The following is a 14341-nucleotide window of genomic DNA, read 5'->3' as shown; positions in this document are numbered from 1 at the left end:
GAGTAATTTATTTCAATTTTCACAGTTAGCTCAATATCTTTTCCAGATTAGCAATCACATCAGCATTAAAGTAAATTGCAGATAAAACATAAATATAAATTGCAAAATACAAGCCAGGACAAGAGGACACAAGATGTGGTGCTAGCCAAGGATAAACCTCAATGTGGGGAAACCCTTGATCAATTCTTCTTATATGTTCTTCAATAGTTCAGCAAAGAGAGATAGAGATTAACGTTTACAACAGAAGTCAACACTTTGACTTATCTAGATAAGAGCATAGATCATCTCTAAGAACATGATACATGAGATCAGTTGAGATCCTGCTGCTTCAATTGATTCTCCAAGGTGACTCCTTCACCTATCATTGTGCTGCATTTCGCCATCATGCTGCACCTCACCATGTTGCACCCATCATCACTATGCTGCATCTCATCATGCTTCATTAATCATGATTGTACCCATCATTGTTCTGCATTATGTACCATTGCTACACCATGTTGAAATACTGACCTATGTGATGGCTGCATCTTGCTTGCTTGTTGTACCTAGCATGCTTGTTGTCCTTTGCATGCTTCCTGTTGCATGCTAGTTGTCCCTTGCATGCTCGCTGTAACATTGCATGCTTGGTGTGTTTGCTGCTAAGTACCATACAATTGTCCCAATGTTAGTTAGTTGTCCCTTACATGCTGCTCTCTTTCGGAGATAGATTCTCTGGTTGTTCAGGCAATTTCCGTTGTTCCCGGCGGTTCCAGCAATTCCGGCTATTCCCGGCAGTTCCGACAGTTCCATCTTTTGCCCTCTGCGTCAGCTTTCCCGGCTGTTCCAACAATTCCAGCTATTCCCGGCAGTTCCGACAGTTCCGACTTTTCCCGACAATTCCGGCTATTCTCGGCAATTCTGGCAATTCCGGCAGTTCCGGCAATTCCGACAGTTCCGGCTATTTCCGGCAATTCTGGCAATTCCGGCGATTCCCAGCAGTTCTAGCAACTCCGGTAGTTTCGGCTTTTCCCGTTAGTTCCGGCCGTTCTCAACAGTTCTGGCAGTTCCGGCTTTTCCCGACAGTTCCGGCTTCTGCCCTCTGGATTAGGGCAACGTTATCCCTTAGGATCTTTCCACCTACTAAAATCCAAAGACAAGTAGAGAGGAAGAGATCCCAAGTGTGTTGAAATGACTTGAAGGCCACCTCTATTTATACTAAAACGTTGAGCACAAGTGGGGTTTATTTGGTTGTTGGCCGACCTTGACGAATTGTCCCATAACACAAATAAATTCATATCTCCATGAATACTTATCGGAATCGGATGATCTTTAGATCAATCCTACACCTCTCGATAAGAGGGATCCAAGAAAAATATCAGCTTCCATTAATAAGATGACCCACATGGAGTTTGGCCCTAGTTGCCAATTTTAACATTATCTTACTATCTTGTCTTTCTCCTATTGGATCATTGATGAATTGAATATGTATTATGATTTATCATTTATGAAATTAGAATTTATGATTCATTGATTTATCATTTATGTGACATGTATTTGAATTTTGTATGTACTATGCATGTTATAATGTTACTAACTTACTTTGTAAATAGTAAAACTTACATCTAGATGAAGATCTATGTTTGAAATCAATGAATGTGTATCATTAATGAGATTTGTGTAAGAAATATCTAATTTTTAATATATATATATATATATATAATAAAATAATATATAACGTATCCGAACGTGTCATGTTCCAGGGGGTCAACGTGTCTGAATCCGACACTCGAATCCCCGTATCCGACGAATCCCGAACCCCCGTGTCAGGTTACTTAGGTATGTAGGTAATTTAACAAACATGGCATAATCATATTTTTTTTTATTATTCATAGAACAATTGAATTCAAATTGGAAGAATAATTCAGAAACAACCAGCCATATTTCAGAAAACAACTATCTGCATGGAAAAGCACAAGAGAAGATGAGAACACTCGATATCAAATTGAAAAGGAAAAGCCATAAACAACTAGCCATACTCAGAAAACAACTAAGTGGAAAGGCTTAAGAGAGGGTAAAAATGCTCTTGCTTTTCTAGTTAAGGTAGATTGTAGGTGAAAACACTATGTTTGAGGTATATTGTAGGCCAACAGTAGTTGATTGATGGCCTTGAATTTTTTCCTAAGGTCCCATTAAATATTTATATAATGCAAAGTAATAAAACCATCCTGATGCTTTAAAGCAAAACTCAAAGCATGGATGAAAATACCTACCAGTTCTTGAACCATGTCTGTTTCTTGGTTCTGCATAGAAAGTGGTCTTCCAACAACGGTTTCCAGTAAAATGAGACCAAAGTCATAAATATCGCCTTTATCAGCAAATTTTCTCCTGCAAGGAATAGTCTAACAGATCACAGAGAGAAAAACGTGCACTTCATTACCAAAACTGTAAGCTATATAGAATTTTGAGTCTTAACGCTTTTAACATTCATTACGTTATCCATCCCAGCATATTTAAGTCAATATAATCAAATTTACACAAGCCTAGAGCATCTGCTGACTAGCCAATTTCATATTACGACAAAGTCTTGATTTAATGCAAAATAGTTCTAAATCATCAAGCATGCCATACATGGGCCATCCAAGAATGTTCTTCTTTCCTTTTCTCATGAAACTGCATAAGAATTTGCTACAGAATTATTGATGATCATTTTGATTGCTTGTAGATTCGTAAGAAATTGAATTAAATGTTTACAGTTACTATAGACACCAAACGTAGCCTTTATTTATTGAACTCTCACAATTGAGGTTCAAGTGGGTTCCTTGAAAGCATTCAAGCCTAGTAATATGATGTTCTCATTTTGTCAGCAGCCTTCACAAAGTAGGCCAGACCAAGTCGGTAAGATGATAAACTGACAAAAACATCAAGAAATGAGAAGCATGGGCAGGAATAAATTTATTTTAGTTGAGTATACCATTCATTAGAAAACATTCCAGACATGAGAGTAGCAATTTTTAATCCCGGCTAATGGGGTCTAAAATTTAAATTTCTTGCTATTTCCACAGGTGTTTATGACATTTCAGACTCTGTGTCCCATCCTTTCCATTTGTTTATTTACTGGCATACGCAATTTTATAAAAACCACAAATCTCTCCAAGCTTGATGATTTTCTAAGATATTTCTATCTAGATTAATGATTCCAAGAAGAGCATCAAGATGCAAGCTTCAAACACCCCAATTTTCCATGGCTTTTAATGTAATTTGGATAATTCATCATCTTTCCTTCCAATTGCAACTACAATAGAATAATTTTGCCTTGTTAATTCAGTATTCTTAGCATTAAACACTGTGCATGCAGTATTTGATAGAGTACTCTAGTGCAACCTAAAATAGAACCTGTCTGTCTAGATATATGGAAGAGAATGCCATTTAAATAGGATGTGATCAGACCAGGAAATTCGTTTAGTCACCTTATTGCATCACCCTGCATGTATGTATCTCATCCTTCAGCTGAACTCTCTGAGACTGCAAAACTATCAGAAATAACTACCAGAATTCCAGATTTATATGTTTATATTTGGATCTACTGACACTCACAAGTCATAGATTTAAAAATATTCATAGATTAATAATCACGTACAGTTGTCACTGTTACAGCAAAATCTAGCAGGCCTAGTGCACAGCCCAACTAGGCAAACCTAGACCTTATGACAACAAGAGAATGGCAACCATTGTCACCTCTGCAGCCTTGCTCCAGCTGTTTAGTGGTGAATTAAATCTCACAAGGTAGGCTTCCCTATAAAGATCAACTAACGATATTCAATAAAGGGAAATTTAAGGTGATGCAAGGTTTAATAATCGGGGAAAGGTACTGGCGAGGCCTAAAAAGGCAGAGATAAGATTTACCAAAGTTCAGTTACTCTTTCCTAAGACCCTTTAGATAGAGCTATTATAAGTTAGGGCTTGAGAGATATTCAATAATATGGCATGCAATTTCATATAACAGCTAAAAGAAATAGCCCAAGCATATATCAATAAAGGAATAAGGCTATCAATTAGGTAAGCAAGTTTTAGAGTAGGCAAGTGAGTTTGTACGGCTGGAACCTATGTTGCATGGGTTCCCGAACCCGGGGGTGGGGTTCTCGAACCCGTCCCGGGTTCTCGTCCCCAAGTACCGGATTCGGGTTCGGGTGCTTCTGAGAAGAACCCATAAGAACCGGGTTCTTCATTAAAAAAAATTGGGTTCTTTTGTCTTGATCGGTACGGAGAACCCTGATGATTGGTACTTGGAACCCCAAAATCAGGTTCTTTTGGGTTCTTTGGGGTTCATTTTAGTTTTTATATTTTATTTTTTAATTAATTTAATGGGCTTCCCCTAATATTCTAGGTAGCTAGTTCTTCATCTTGTGAGAGGAATTGGAGTACTTATGCCTTTATCCATTTAGTAAGGAGAAATATGTTGGGTTCAAAAAAGGCAGAGAACTTAGTGTACATTCATAGCACACTTCGTCTCATATCTCAAAAAGACCCTGGATACGAAGGTCCTTTCAAGAGATGGGACCAATACACAAACGATGCTATGTGTGTGGATGAGGAGATACAACCAGATGGCCTTATTGAGCTACCTCCAATTGCTATGGATGAGCAAGAGCCTCAAGATGAGAGTGATCCCTACCTGGAGAGCATGCTAACTGAAGATCTGAGTGATGTTGATGACATCGCTTGAGGAAGCCATTGTTCACTATTAGATACTTTTATTTTAGTATTTTAAAATTTCCCAGTTCTTGTTTGGAGATGCCTTAAGACAAATTTTGAATGTAGTATGACGATGGACATATATCATGATTCTTATTAATATCGAAACTCCAATTTGCACTTGATATCTAACTAGAAATTTTGAAATTTCATTGTGAATGTTAAATGTTCAATGATGTGCATGTTTAAATATTTAAAGTTTAAATCATAAATATTTTAGTTTTCTTGTTTAAAGTTGAAAAATATACAAATTCATATATATTATAATTTATAAAATATAATATTTATATTATATTATATATATATATATATATACCCCCGACGAACCCATGCACCCTGTTTCGAAAAATGACGTACCCGTACCCGTCCGTGAACCCACGTTTCCTGGCAACATAGGCTGGAACATGCATAAAACAGCAAATAAAGACATTGTAGATTTTTATAGTGCAATTAAGACAAGCACAAATTTTCTGCCAGATAATTACTTCCAATGATACAATTACTTCTTTAACACATTCAGATCATTAAGCAATTACACTTCAGAAAATTTCAACCATAAATGCAGTAGGGCAGTAGAGATCACAATAAAATAAAGATGCACAAGAGACACAAAGTTTACCCTGGGAAAACCCCAAACCAGGGGAAAAACCCAGCAACCCTTTCTTATGAGAAATTGTCCAATTCAAATCAATTTGTACATCTGAAATCCAGTCAACATATCATCCCATTGACCATGACAAAATCCAAGTCAAACCAAGTCAAAAGAGTGAAAAATCAGACTTCTGCTCACAAGTCAAGTCTGGTCAAAGACGTTGAATTTCGGCCCTGCTGCTTCTGGTCAACTGAGGTGAAAGGGGCCAAAATTTGGTCCTGTAGCTGCCACAGAAAATTCGGTCAAACTGCAGACTTTGACCTGTGTTCAAAGTTCGGTCAACGCTCAGATACCTGCTCCAGAATATGGTCAACAAATAGTAAAAGATTCCAGGAATATTCGGCCTCCAAGATCAGTCAGAGATTCAGTAAAACAGCAGCAGAATAGTCCAAGTCAACACTGGTCAAAGAAAAGAATAGAAAGGTCAACTTCGATGGTCAAACCTGTCTTCTTTTTCCCTTCACACATGCGATCAGATACTCCTTAGAACAGATCCAAATTGATTGTGAGATGATGCCAAATGAAGAGGTCAAGTTGCTAATATATACACATCTAGTCAACTGGGTTTTTGACCAAAGGTCAAACCCCTTCATGAGGTGGGGCCGACCTGTCATTTTGAGGCTGACTTGAACAGTAATAAAATAATATATTTTTCTTTTGACTTGTAGACTTCAAATACCAATCGCAGCTACATATTTCAACAGACATGACATTTGCCCTAGTGTTAAGTTTAGGTATGTTCTATGCTTAGAGCAATTTATTTCAATTTTCACAGTTAGCTCAATATCTTTTCCAGATTAGCAATCACATCAGCATTAAAGTAAACTGCAAATAGAACATAAACATAAATCGCAGAAGAGAAGCCAAGACAAGAGGACACAAGATGTGGCGTTAGCCAGGGACAAACCCCAATGTGGGGAAACCCTTGATCACAACAGCAACACAGTAGCATCAGAGGGTTAGCACAGATTAGTAGCAGAGGTAGCTTCAGCGTCAAGGGGCATCCAGACTAACCAGCATGTCAGCTTTTGGGTGGCTTTTTCAGTTGCTTACTTCTCAGCAACTGAGTTGCAGTGCAGCAGTTAGCAGTGGCAGTGTTATGGGCAACATGATGCAGCATATTGAGAGGGAGCTGCAGTACAGATGCAACAGTGACAGTGGCAGTGTCATGGGCAACAATACAGATTGCAGCAGTGCAGTGGATGAAGGGCAGCAAGTCGAGCATCAGTAGTGCAAAGGACCGATGTCTTGGATCAGTGTGATACTTCTGCTGGGAAGTATTATTAGAGCACATTCCTCGCTAAGAGCGACTGTTGATTTTTGGGTAGCATCGGATGTGCTCTAGCTCCGAAATTTTGTGGAGGGGCTAGAACACATGAGATCTCCAAGACCCAGAAATCGTTTGGAGAAATTCCACCCAGATTGTATTTTATTAAAATAATTAATATTTTTAATGGGGTTCCTAAGTCTAAACTTAGGAAAATTAAAATATTAATGGGTATTAATGAAAATATGGGTGAGAAGCTTCTAAGAGACGAGGATCAAGTCTAATTTAATCTTAGCCATTGATTAGAGATTAGATCACGGTCGTTGATTTCTCAACAGGAAAAGTATAAAGGAAGGCTTGGGGTCAGTTAAAGAACACACACAATGAGAGCAACACTTGAGCAAAATTGAAATTATGGGGCGTGGTTTGCAGAGAATTTTGGAGTGAGCTTCTAGTGCAAAGAGGGGTATTTCGATAGAGGGACTTCCGTCCAAGGCCGAGAATACATAGCAGAGAGGCCGTGCAACACCAGGGAGAGACAACGCAGCTCCAAAAAGGGTGATGCAAAGGTTGGAGGGCTAACGCAGTCACTTATAGGCAACACTAGGATTTCTGTGAGGCAGATTGGGCAGCAGTTCAGCAAATCAATTTCAGAGCTAGGAAGGCTCACTGGCAGGGTGATGCAGCTCCTAGAGGAGGTAACGTAGCTCCAGCGTAGAGCTAAGAGCAGCCATCGCTGCACAGCACTGGGGACAGTGCAGTCACCTGTGGGGTTTGTTCATCCGGTTGTTGGATTCTACCAAAATATATGTCTCCGGATAGAGGTACTTCTGTCGGGTTTATTCTTATTGGGTGAGCCGATTTGGCGCCCTAGTTGTATTTAGAAATCTACTTAATAATAAAACCCTCATATCTGCTGCACTGATTTTCCCACACTGGGTTTTTTCGAGGACATTTAGTCTAAAAATAAGTGTGTCCTTTGTGTGATTGTCTCAATTCAGTACTCGATCTGTGTATTGGCGTAGGCTGCAGTGTATTTGCATTAATATTTTCTGAATATTTCTGAAAATAACTTTTTAAAATGAAGAACACAAGTAGGTAATGCAAATCAGTTTACTGCAGTAGGATTTTTGGTTTGTTAGATTCAGAAATTTTCACAAACAAAACCTCTCAAGATCAAGTGAGATCAACATCATTAGAAAGATGCTACCCAACCAAAGTGGGTGACCCCATAGGGGAATTTTTTTCTCCTACCATCTCTTCCCTCGGCAGCCCCCAACAGCCACCAATAGTTGATGAAGATGTGACATTCATATCTCTTCCACCTACATTAGTCATATGTTTCCTCGCCCATCTGGCAAGAGCATATGTTAGAAGTTGGGCTTCTGATCAAAAGGTACTTTATTCAATTTGCAATCAAGTGCTTATGCTTGTTTGTATTTGAGCATTTAACATGGATTATCTAGTAACTTAGAGAAAAAAAGGGTCTTGGCCATGGTCTTGTTCCGTCACCTTAAATGGGAGGATATTTTCAATCCTCCCCTACTAGCCCAACGGTATATGAGAGGCTCTACTTGGGAAGTCATGATTGAGATAGCGCAACCCCATTTCTCCCTATTCCATACTTACCGCATTCCATCTTACATTACAAGCCCTATTCCACTTCCATTCTTTGGATTCAACTAAACATTGCTTCATTGGGAGGTTGATGGAGCCAAAGGAAACAAAAAGAGCATATGATGGCAACAAACAAAACAAAAGAGAATCAAAATGCAAAAGATTGTCGGGACATACCCATTAAAGGCAAGCATGAGCTTTACCTCACTCATTATGGCCATCACCCGGTTCTTAGGCCAATGTTGCCCTATCATATTAATGACAAGGAACCTTTGCACATCCCAAGCCATGATGGGCAATGAACTACCCCATCATCATGGGGGTAAATCATTGTTATACATCATAAAAAGCAAGCTCTCGTTACTCAAGCTACGAGCAATAATAAAAAGAAAAATCAAGAAAAAAGTAAAAGGCATAAGAGGGGTGTAAAAAGTTCAAACAAAGGCCAAGTTGGTAACTCATGCATCCACGATTTCTCCCTCCTCACATCTATACACCCAGGGTGAGGATCCCCATCAAGCTAGTCCCTTTGACCATGGCACTTGGCCATGAAGTCTTCACTCCTCCATTCCATCATTATTAACATCGCACCTATTGATTGAAGGGTGGACCAAGGACATGTCACTTCCCCTTGGGAGTTGATGTTGATTTGGAGTAGCATCAGATGTGCTCTAGCCATGAAAATTGATGGAGAGGCTAAAGCACATGAGATCTCCAAGGCCCAGAAATGATTTGGACAAATTGTAGCCAGTTTGGGAGATATTAAAATAATTAATATTTTTAATGGAGCTCCTAAGTCTAAACTTAGGAAAAATAAAATATTAATGGGTATTAATATAAAACTAGGTTAGAAGGTTCCAAAAGTCATGGACCAAGCCAAATCTAATCTTAGCCGTTGATTAGGGATTTAATCTCGGTCGTTGAAGAACCAACAAGAAAAGTATAAGAGGAGGCTTGAGGGTCAGTTGGAGAACACATCAGAGTGATCAATCATTCGATTTACTAGAGTGGGGTTTGCTACGTAAAGTTGAATCAGTGATCAACAGCGAGGATCAGTGAATACTAGACAGAGAGGCAGAGATAGTGCCGAGAGACCAGTGCAGAGGCAGAGAGGCAGACGCAAAAGCCAGACCAGGCCACGCAGAGCCCCGTAGAGACAGCGCAAAGGCCAGAGGGACTGCGTCATCCATGCAAAAGGCCGCAGGAGTGACACAGAGGGTCCCAAAGGCTACGCAGTGCCTCAGAGGGCTAACGCAAAGGGATTTGATGCAGACGCAAAGGTTACGAGGGTTGACGCAGTGCTGGAGAGGGTTTCGTGCGGCAAGTTTTCTGAATACCTGCTTCCGAATAGAGAGGTATTACTGCCGATTATTTTTCTCTGTTGGGTGAGCCAATTTGGCACCCAGTTGTACTCAAGGATAAACTGTATAATAAAAAAACCCTAAGAATTGTTGCACAGGTTTTCCCACATTGGGTTTTTCCAGGGACGAGTTGTCCAAAAATAACGATGTCACTTGTGTGTTTGTTTTCTTTCAGTTGTTGATCTGTAGATGTTTGAGACTATATTGTGTTTATTTCGTTATTTATATGTTTAAATAACTTGTTCGTAATTAACAAGTAGAAGAAATAAACCAGAAGAATACAGATTAAATTTCTAACAGATAGACTTAGAAATTTCAACATGGTATCAGAGGGTGGTTGCACATTACAGGAGAGTTGAAGGCATCAGCTAAACATAGCATTTGCAGCAAAATCCGTTGTCCCGAGTGACAGTAGTTGATCCTTGCAGAAGCAACAGAGGGAGCATTGACGCAGAGGGACTGCGTCATAAGTCCGACCTAGAGAGAGGCCACCGCAGAGGCTAGGGAGGGAAAAGAGAGGCTCACGCAGAGGCCAAGAGGGCTGACGCAGTTGGCTGAGGGAGCTATTTTTCCGGTGTCGGGATTGCGCAGAGCCAAGACACTCAAACCTTCAATAGTTGGGGTGAAGGAAGCTGTGGGCAGTTTGCAAGAGCGACGCTGGTGGGTACTGTGGTTAGAACAGTACCTAACAGGGCAAAAACCAAGGTAGATGGAGTTGCTGCCGAGGCGAATTTCTAGCCAAGGAATCCGGATCAGTGTTGCAGTTGCACAGACGATTGGAGAGGGGCAACTTGACAGTTGGCAGAAGGATTTCCAAGAGGGAAATCGGGACTTAGAGGGAGTCCAGAAGAGAGGCTCGGAGGAGTGGAACCACGAACTTGCAGACGGGAAGTAGATAGACTCAGCAGAAGTCAAACCGATAACTTCCAAACGGGAAGTAGAGAGACTCGGCATGAGTCAAACTGGCAACTTCCAGGGGGGATGTAGAGAGACACGGAGAAGTCAACAGAGAATAGCTGAGAGATGGTCGTGAATGGGCTGAGAGATCAAGACAGGCTGGACAAAGCGTCCAACTTTGTGGTCTGGAAGGCCAGGATCTTGTCCATTCTAGATAGACATTGTATCAAGGGCTTCGCCTTGAGAGTAATGGCTATCCCAGTTGACCCGGTAGCTAATGAAAGGTACGAGGAGGCAATGGCTAAGGCAAAGTGCATCATCCTTGATGGGGTCAAGGATCATGTGGTCCAACATATTTCCGAGAAGGAAACGGCAAAGGAGATGTGGGACACTTTGAATACCAGAATACTTCAGTGCAGAGAAAGATGCTCTTGGAGAATCAGCGAAGGCCATACCAGATGCAGAAGGGAGAGTAGATAGATCTCTTCCTCGGTCAATTGAAGGAGATTCGTGACCAACTGAATTCCATAAGGGCCACGCTGAATCAGGAGTTGATGGTGAGGACCGTATTAGCGTTCCGTGATTTCAAGGAGAAAAAACCACGAAGGCAACATCAAAACCGCTTTCGAGTTTAGGATCTAGCCCTCCTAAACACAAAGAGGGATCTCTCTGTGAGATTTAGCTTTGTTTACTGGGAATTTTAGGCTAGTTATTGGGCTCAGAGTTTGGTTTTTGAATTGGTTTGGTTGGAACAACAAGGGAAGGCCATTAGGCAATGGAGTCAGAAGAGCTTGGGGTGATCAATTTGCAGAAGAAACAAGCTTAACTGAAACAAGGCAAGCTAGGCATACTATTAGATCTTTTAGATTTAAATGAAATGAAGTAGAAGAAGGGAAATAGATTCAATTGAAGCTAAAGAGCAATTAAGAATTCTTTAACTTGATATTAGAGGAAAACATGTAGAATTAACAACAGCCAAAATAGGGCACTCTAGGTAACGAATCCTATTTATCACAGCTTCTGTTGATTAATTCAGAATAGAGAATACATAAGCATGATAGACAGAGAAAATAAACAAAGAACAGTAGATGCACTTCACCAATAGATATGACACATGAATCCTGAAACAACTTGTCTTGTATTACTACAAAAGGTCACTTGAACTCAGTGAACAACTTTACAATGAATGGTAGTCTTTCTCATTACAAATCCCAACATCTATTACTTCAAATTATGAAGTATTTATACAAATTCTAAACTAAAATATCTTGATAAAAATCTCAAGATCTTTTTACAAATATCCTAAACTGTTTTACACAAATAGAAATGAAATGTAGGAAATTCAAAACTAATGTATCTACTTGGCACTATCATTATGGATTTATGTTGACAAAGAAGAGAAATTCGAATTTGATTGCAACTCTTAGTTGATGAGGTGGCTAATTGTCTTTGAACATTTTCCTCCCGAAATTCTGCAAAATAGGGTCCAGTCATCCCTTTGTATATCTCAATCCGAGATAGCTCTGTAAAAAGTGAGAGAGGTTATTGTAGATAAATATGTTCTTGAGATAAACCTCTCTCAGTTTCCCAAAATTCAGCTCCAGTTGTTCCCAATATTCTCTGCAAAAAGGTGGCTGAAACAGGACTTTGCACAATCCGAAAAATAGGTTGTAAAGATGTAAATGCATCTCCCATTCTATAATAGTTGTGTAAAATATGAGGTAGTTTGTTGTACTTCGTCCTCTTAAGAACACAAACCTCCTCCAGTTTCTCAAGATTCATCTCTTATTGGCCACAATATGTTCTGCAAAAGTATGACTAAATAGGAAAATTTGGGAAAATATGTCTACAAAGCTTCATCTGTATATCCCAAACCATAATAGCTGTTAGAAAACTGAGAGAGGTTTTTGTACATGAGGATGTTGGAAGCAAAAACCTCTTTCATTTTCTGAAAATTCGTCCTCATTGGTTTGGAAACCATGTTTTAAATCAATGTGGCATGTAGGAAAAAGCATAGTTTCAACTGATCATGAGACAGATGAATGACGTGGATGCGGGAGGTGACATGGCAGTCGAGGAATGGAGGGTAACATAACCAGGAGTGTGCGGGAAAGATGGTGGGAAAGGAGAGTTGTAAGCAGGAAGGTGGTAAGCAGTTTTCAGAGCGGGGTCAAAGTGGTAGGTAGTATCATGAGGGGGGTGCGAAACGCAAAGGGGAAGACACGTAGCATGGGACTGGCAGGGTAAAACCGCCTTTTCGGACCCCCCCTGGCGGTAAAGCTAGGATATAGAAGGGGGGCGAGAAAGCTGCAACTATTTAACCCCATGTGACAAAATCCCTTTTTGTCATTTTCAACCTTACAATAAAATCAAACTATAGTACCAAGGCCTTTATTACAGTTTTATTTAATCACATCTAAATGATGTGATTAATTTAATCTAAACATAATTATCCTCTAATGTTGCATTTCGTCTTGCGAGCATATTTTTTAATTTTTCTTAAGGTTTTGACCTTTTTTGGAAATAATTTACAATATGGAATATTATTTACAACATCCAAAATATAATATCACCAGCTATAATCAAGCAATCCTATAAAAATTATAGGACCCCAACAGACCGCACTTAACGCGGTCTCCGAGGAGTGAAAGACATTTGTCCAAAGCATACTGGGCAGGGCGAGTCTTCCAGGTTGGGAAGAACTGTGGGCCGCTCTTGGTCAAGAAGAGATCAGACGACTGACCAAGATGAGAAGTAGCAACATAGGGGTCAGGATCAAGAAGGAAGAGGAAGAGGATGCGGCTCTAACATCTGCGAGAAAGCAGAAGAAGAGGAAGAAGAGGGACCTCTCCAAGGTCAAGTGCTTCCATTGTGGGGCACTGGGTCACTATGCGAACCAGTGTCCGAGGATGAAGAGTAAAGGAGAGGCTTCTAACTCTAAGGCAGCGCCAGCGAAGGCGGAGAAAGAAGTTGAGGAGGATGACGATTGTGCCATGAGTGCTCATGTGCCACTAGAGAAGTGGGTAGACATCGAGTTGTAGTCAGGAGGACTACATGCGATGAGGGGCAGGATCCTTGAAGTACCCAACTTCTTGGATTATGCCTTGCTACAGGAACCCCGAAGAGGAGTAGCAGGACGGCGGATGTAGGTAGAGACGGACGCAGATGAAGCGACAGAGAGTGCTACAGTGCAGGAGTCCGCGAGCAACGCGAGGCTAGTAGGCTGCAACAATGCGAGAGGCACGGGAGTGTTGCAACGGTTCAGGATGGCACAGGGAGGTTTGCAACGGTGAGAGATGCAAGGATTTGTTGCAGCAGCGTAGAGGTTAGTGGAGGGAGCACTTGTTAATGGCAGAGGGAGCTTCAGCATCGGGAGTGTTTCTAACCTGACAGGGATGTCAGAAGTTGGGTAGATCAATTACTTACTTCTCAGTAACTGAGTTGCAGTGCAGTAGCAGTATGCAGTAGCACAATGCAGCATGATGAGAGGGAGATGCAGTGCAAATGCATTGTTGGGAGGGTGGACCAGCAGCAGCACAGATGTAGAGGGAGTTGCCGTATAGATGCAACAGTGGCAGTGGCAGGGCCATGGGCAGCAGTACAAGATGCAACGGTGCAAAGGATGTTGGGCAGGGAGGCCTAGCATCAGCACAGGTACCGGTGCCAGATAATCAAACTAATGCTCAGTGAGGAGTATTACTAGAGCATAGTCCTCGCTAAGAGGGAGTGTTGATTTGTGGTAGCATCGGATGTGCTCTAGCCATGAAAATTAGTGGACAGGCTAAAGCACATGAGATCTCCAAGACCCCTAAATGG

General features: G+C 40.7%; 1 protein-coding gene across 2 annotated transcripts in view; it reads right to left on the bottom strand.

The window, feature by feature from the left end:
- The window catches only part of LOC149232060 (Leucine-rich repeat protein kinase family protein), a 125694-nt gene that overhangs the window by 13864 nt on the left and 97489 nt on the right, over positions 1-14341 (bottom strand). For both annotated transcript variants that reach the window (XM_089379343.1, XM_089379344.1), the window contains one exon: positions 2250-2364. In XM_089379343.1, coding sequence (XP_089235469.1) covers positions 2250-2364 — 115 coding nt within the window. The remainder of the gene's footprint in view (positions 1-2249; positions 2365-14341) is intronic.

Source organism: Pinus tabuliformis, chromosome J, assembly GCF_031772625.1.
Source record: "Pinus tabuliformis cultivar Carrire ecotype Pingquan chromosome J, CPIR1, whole genome shotgun sequence".
In the NCBI taxonomy this organism is placed as follows: Eukaryota; Viridiplantae; Streptophyta; class Pinopsida; order Pinales; family Pinaceae; genus Pinus; species Pinus tabuliformis.
Note: the sequence above shows the minus strand (reverse complement) of the source record. Positions and strands in the feature narration are given on the sequence as shown.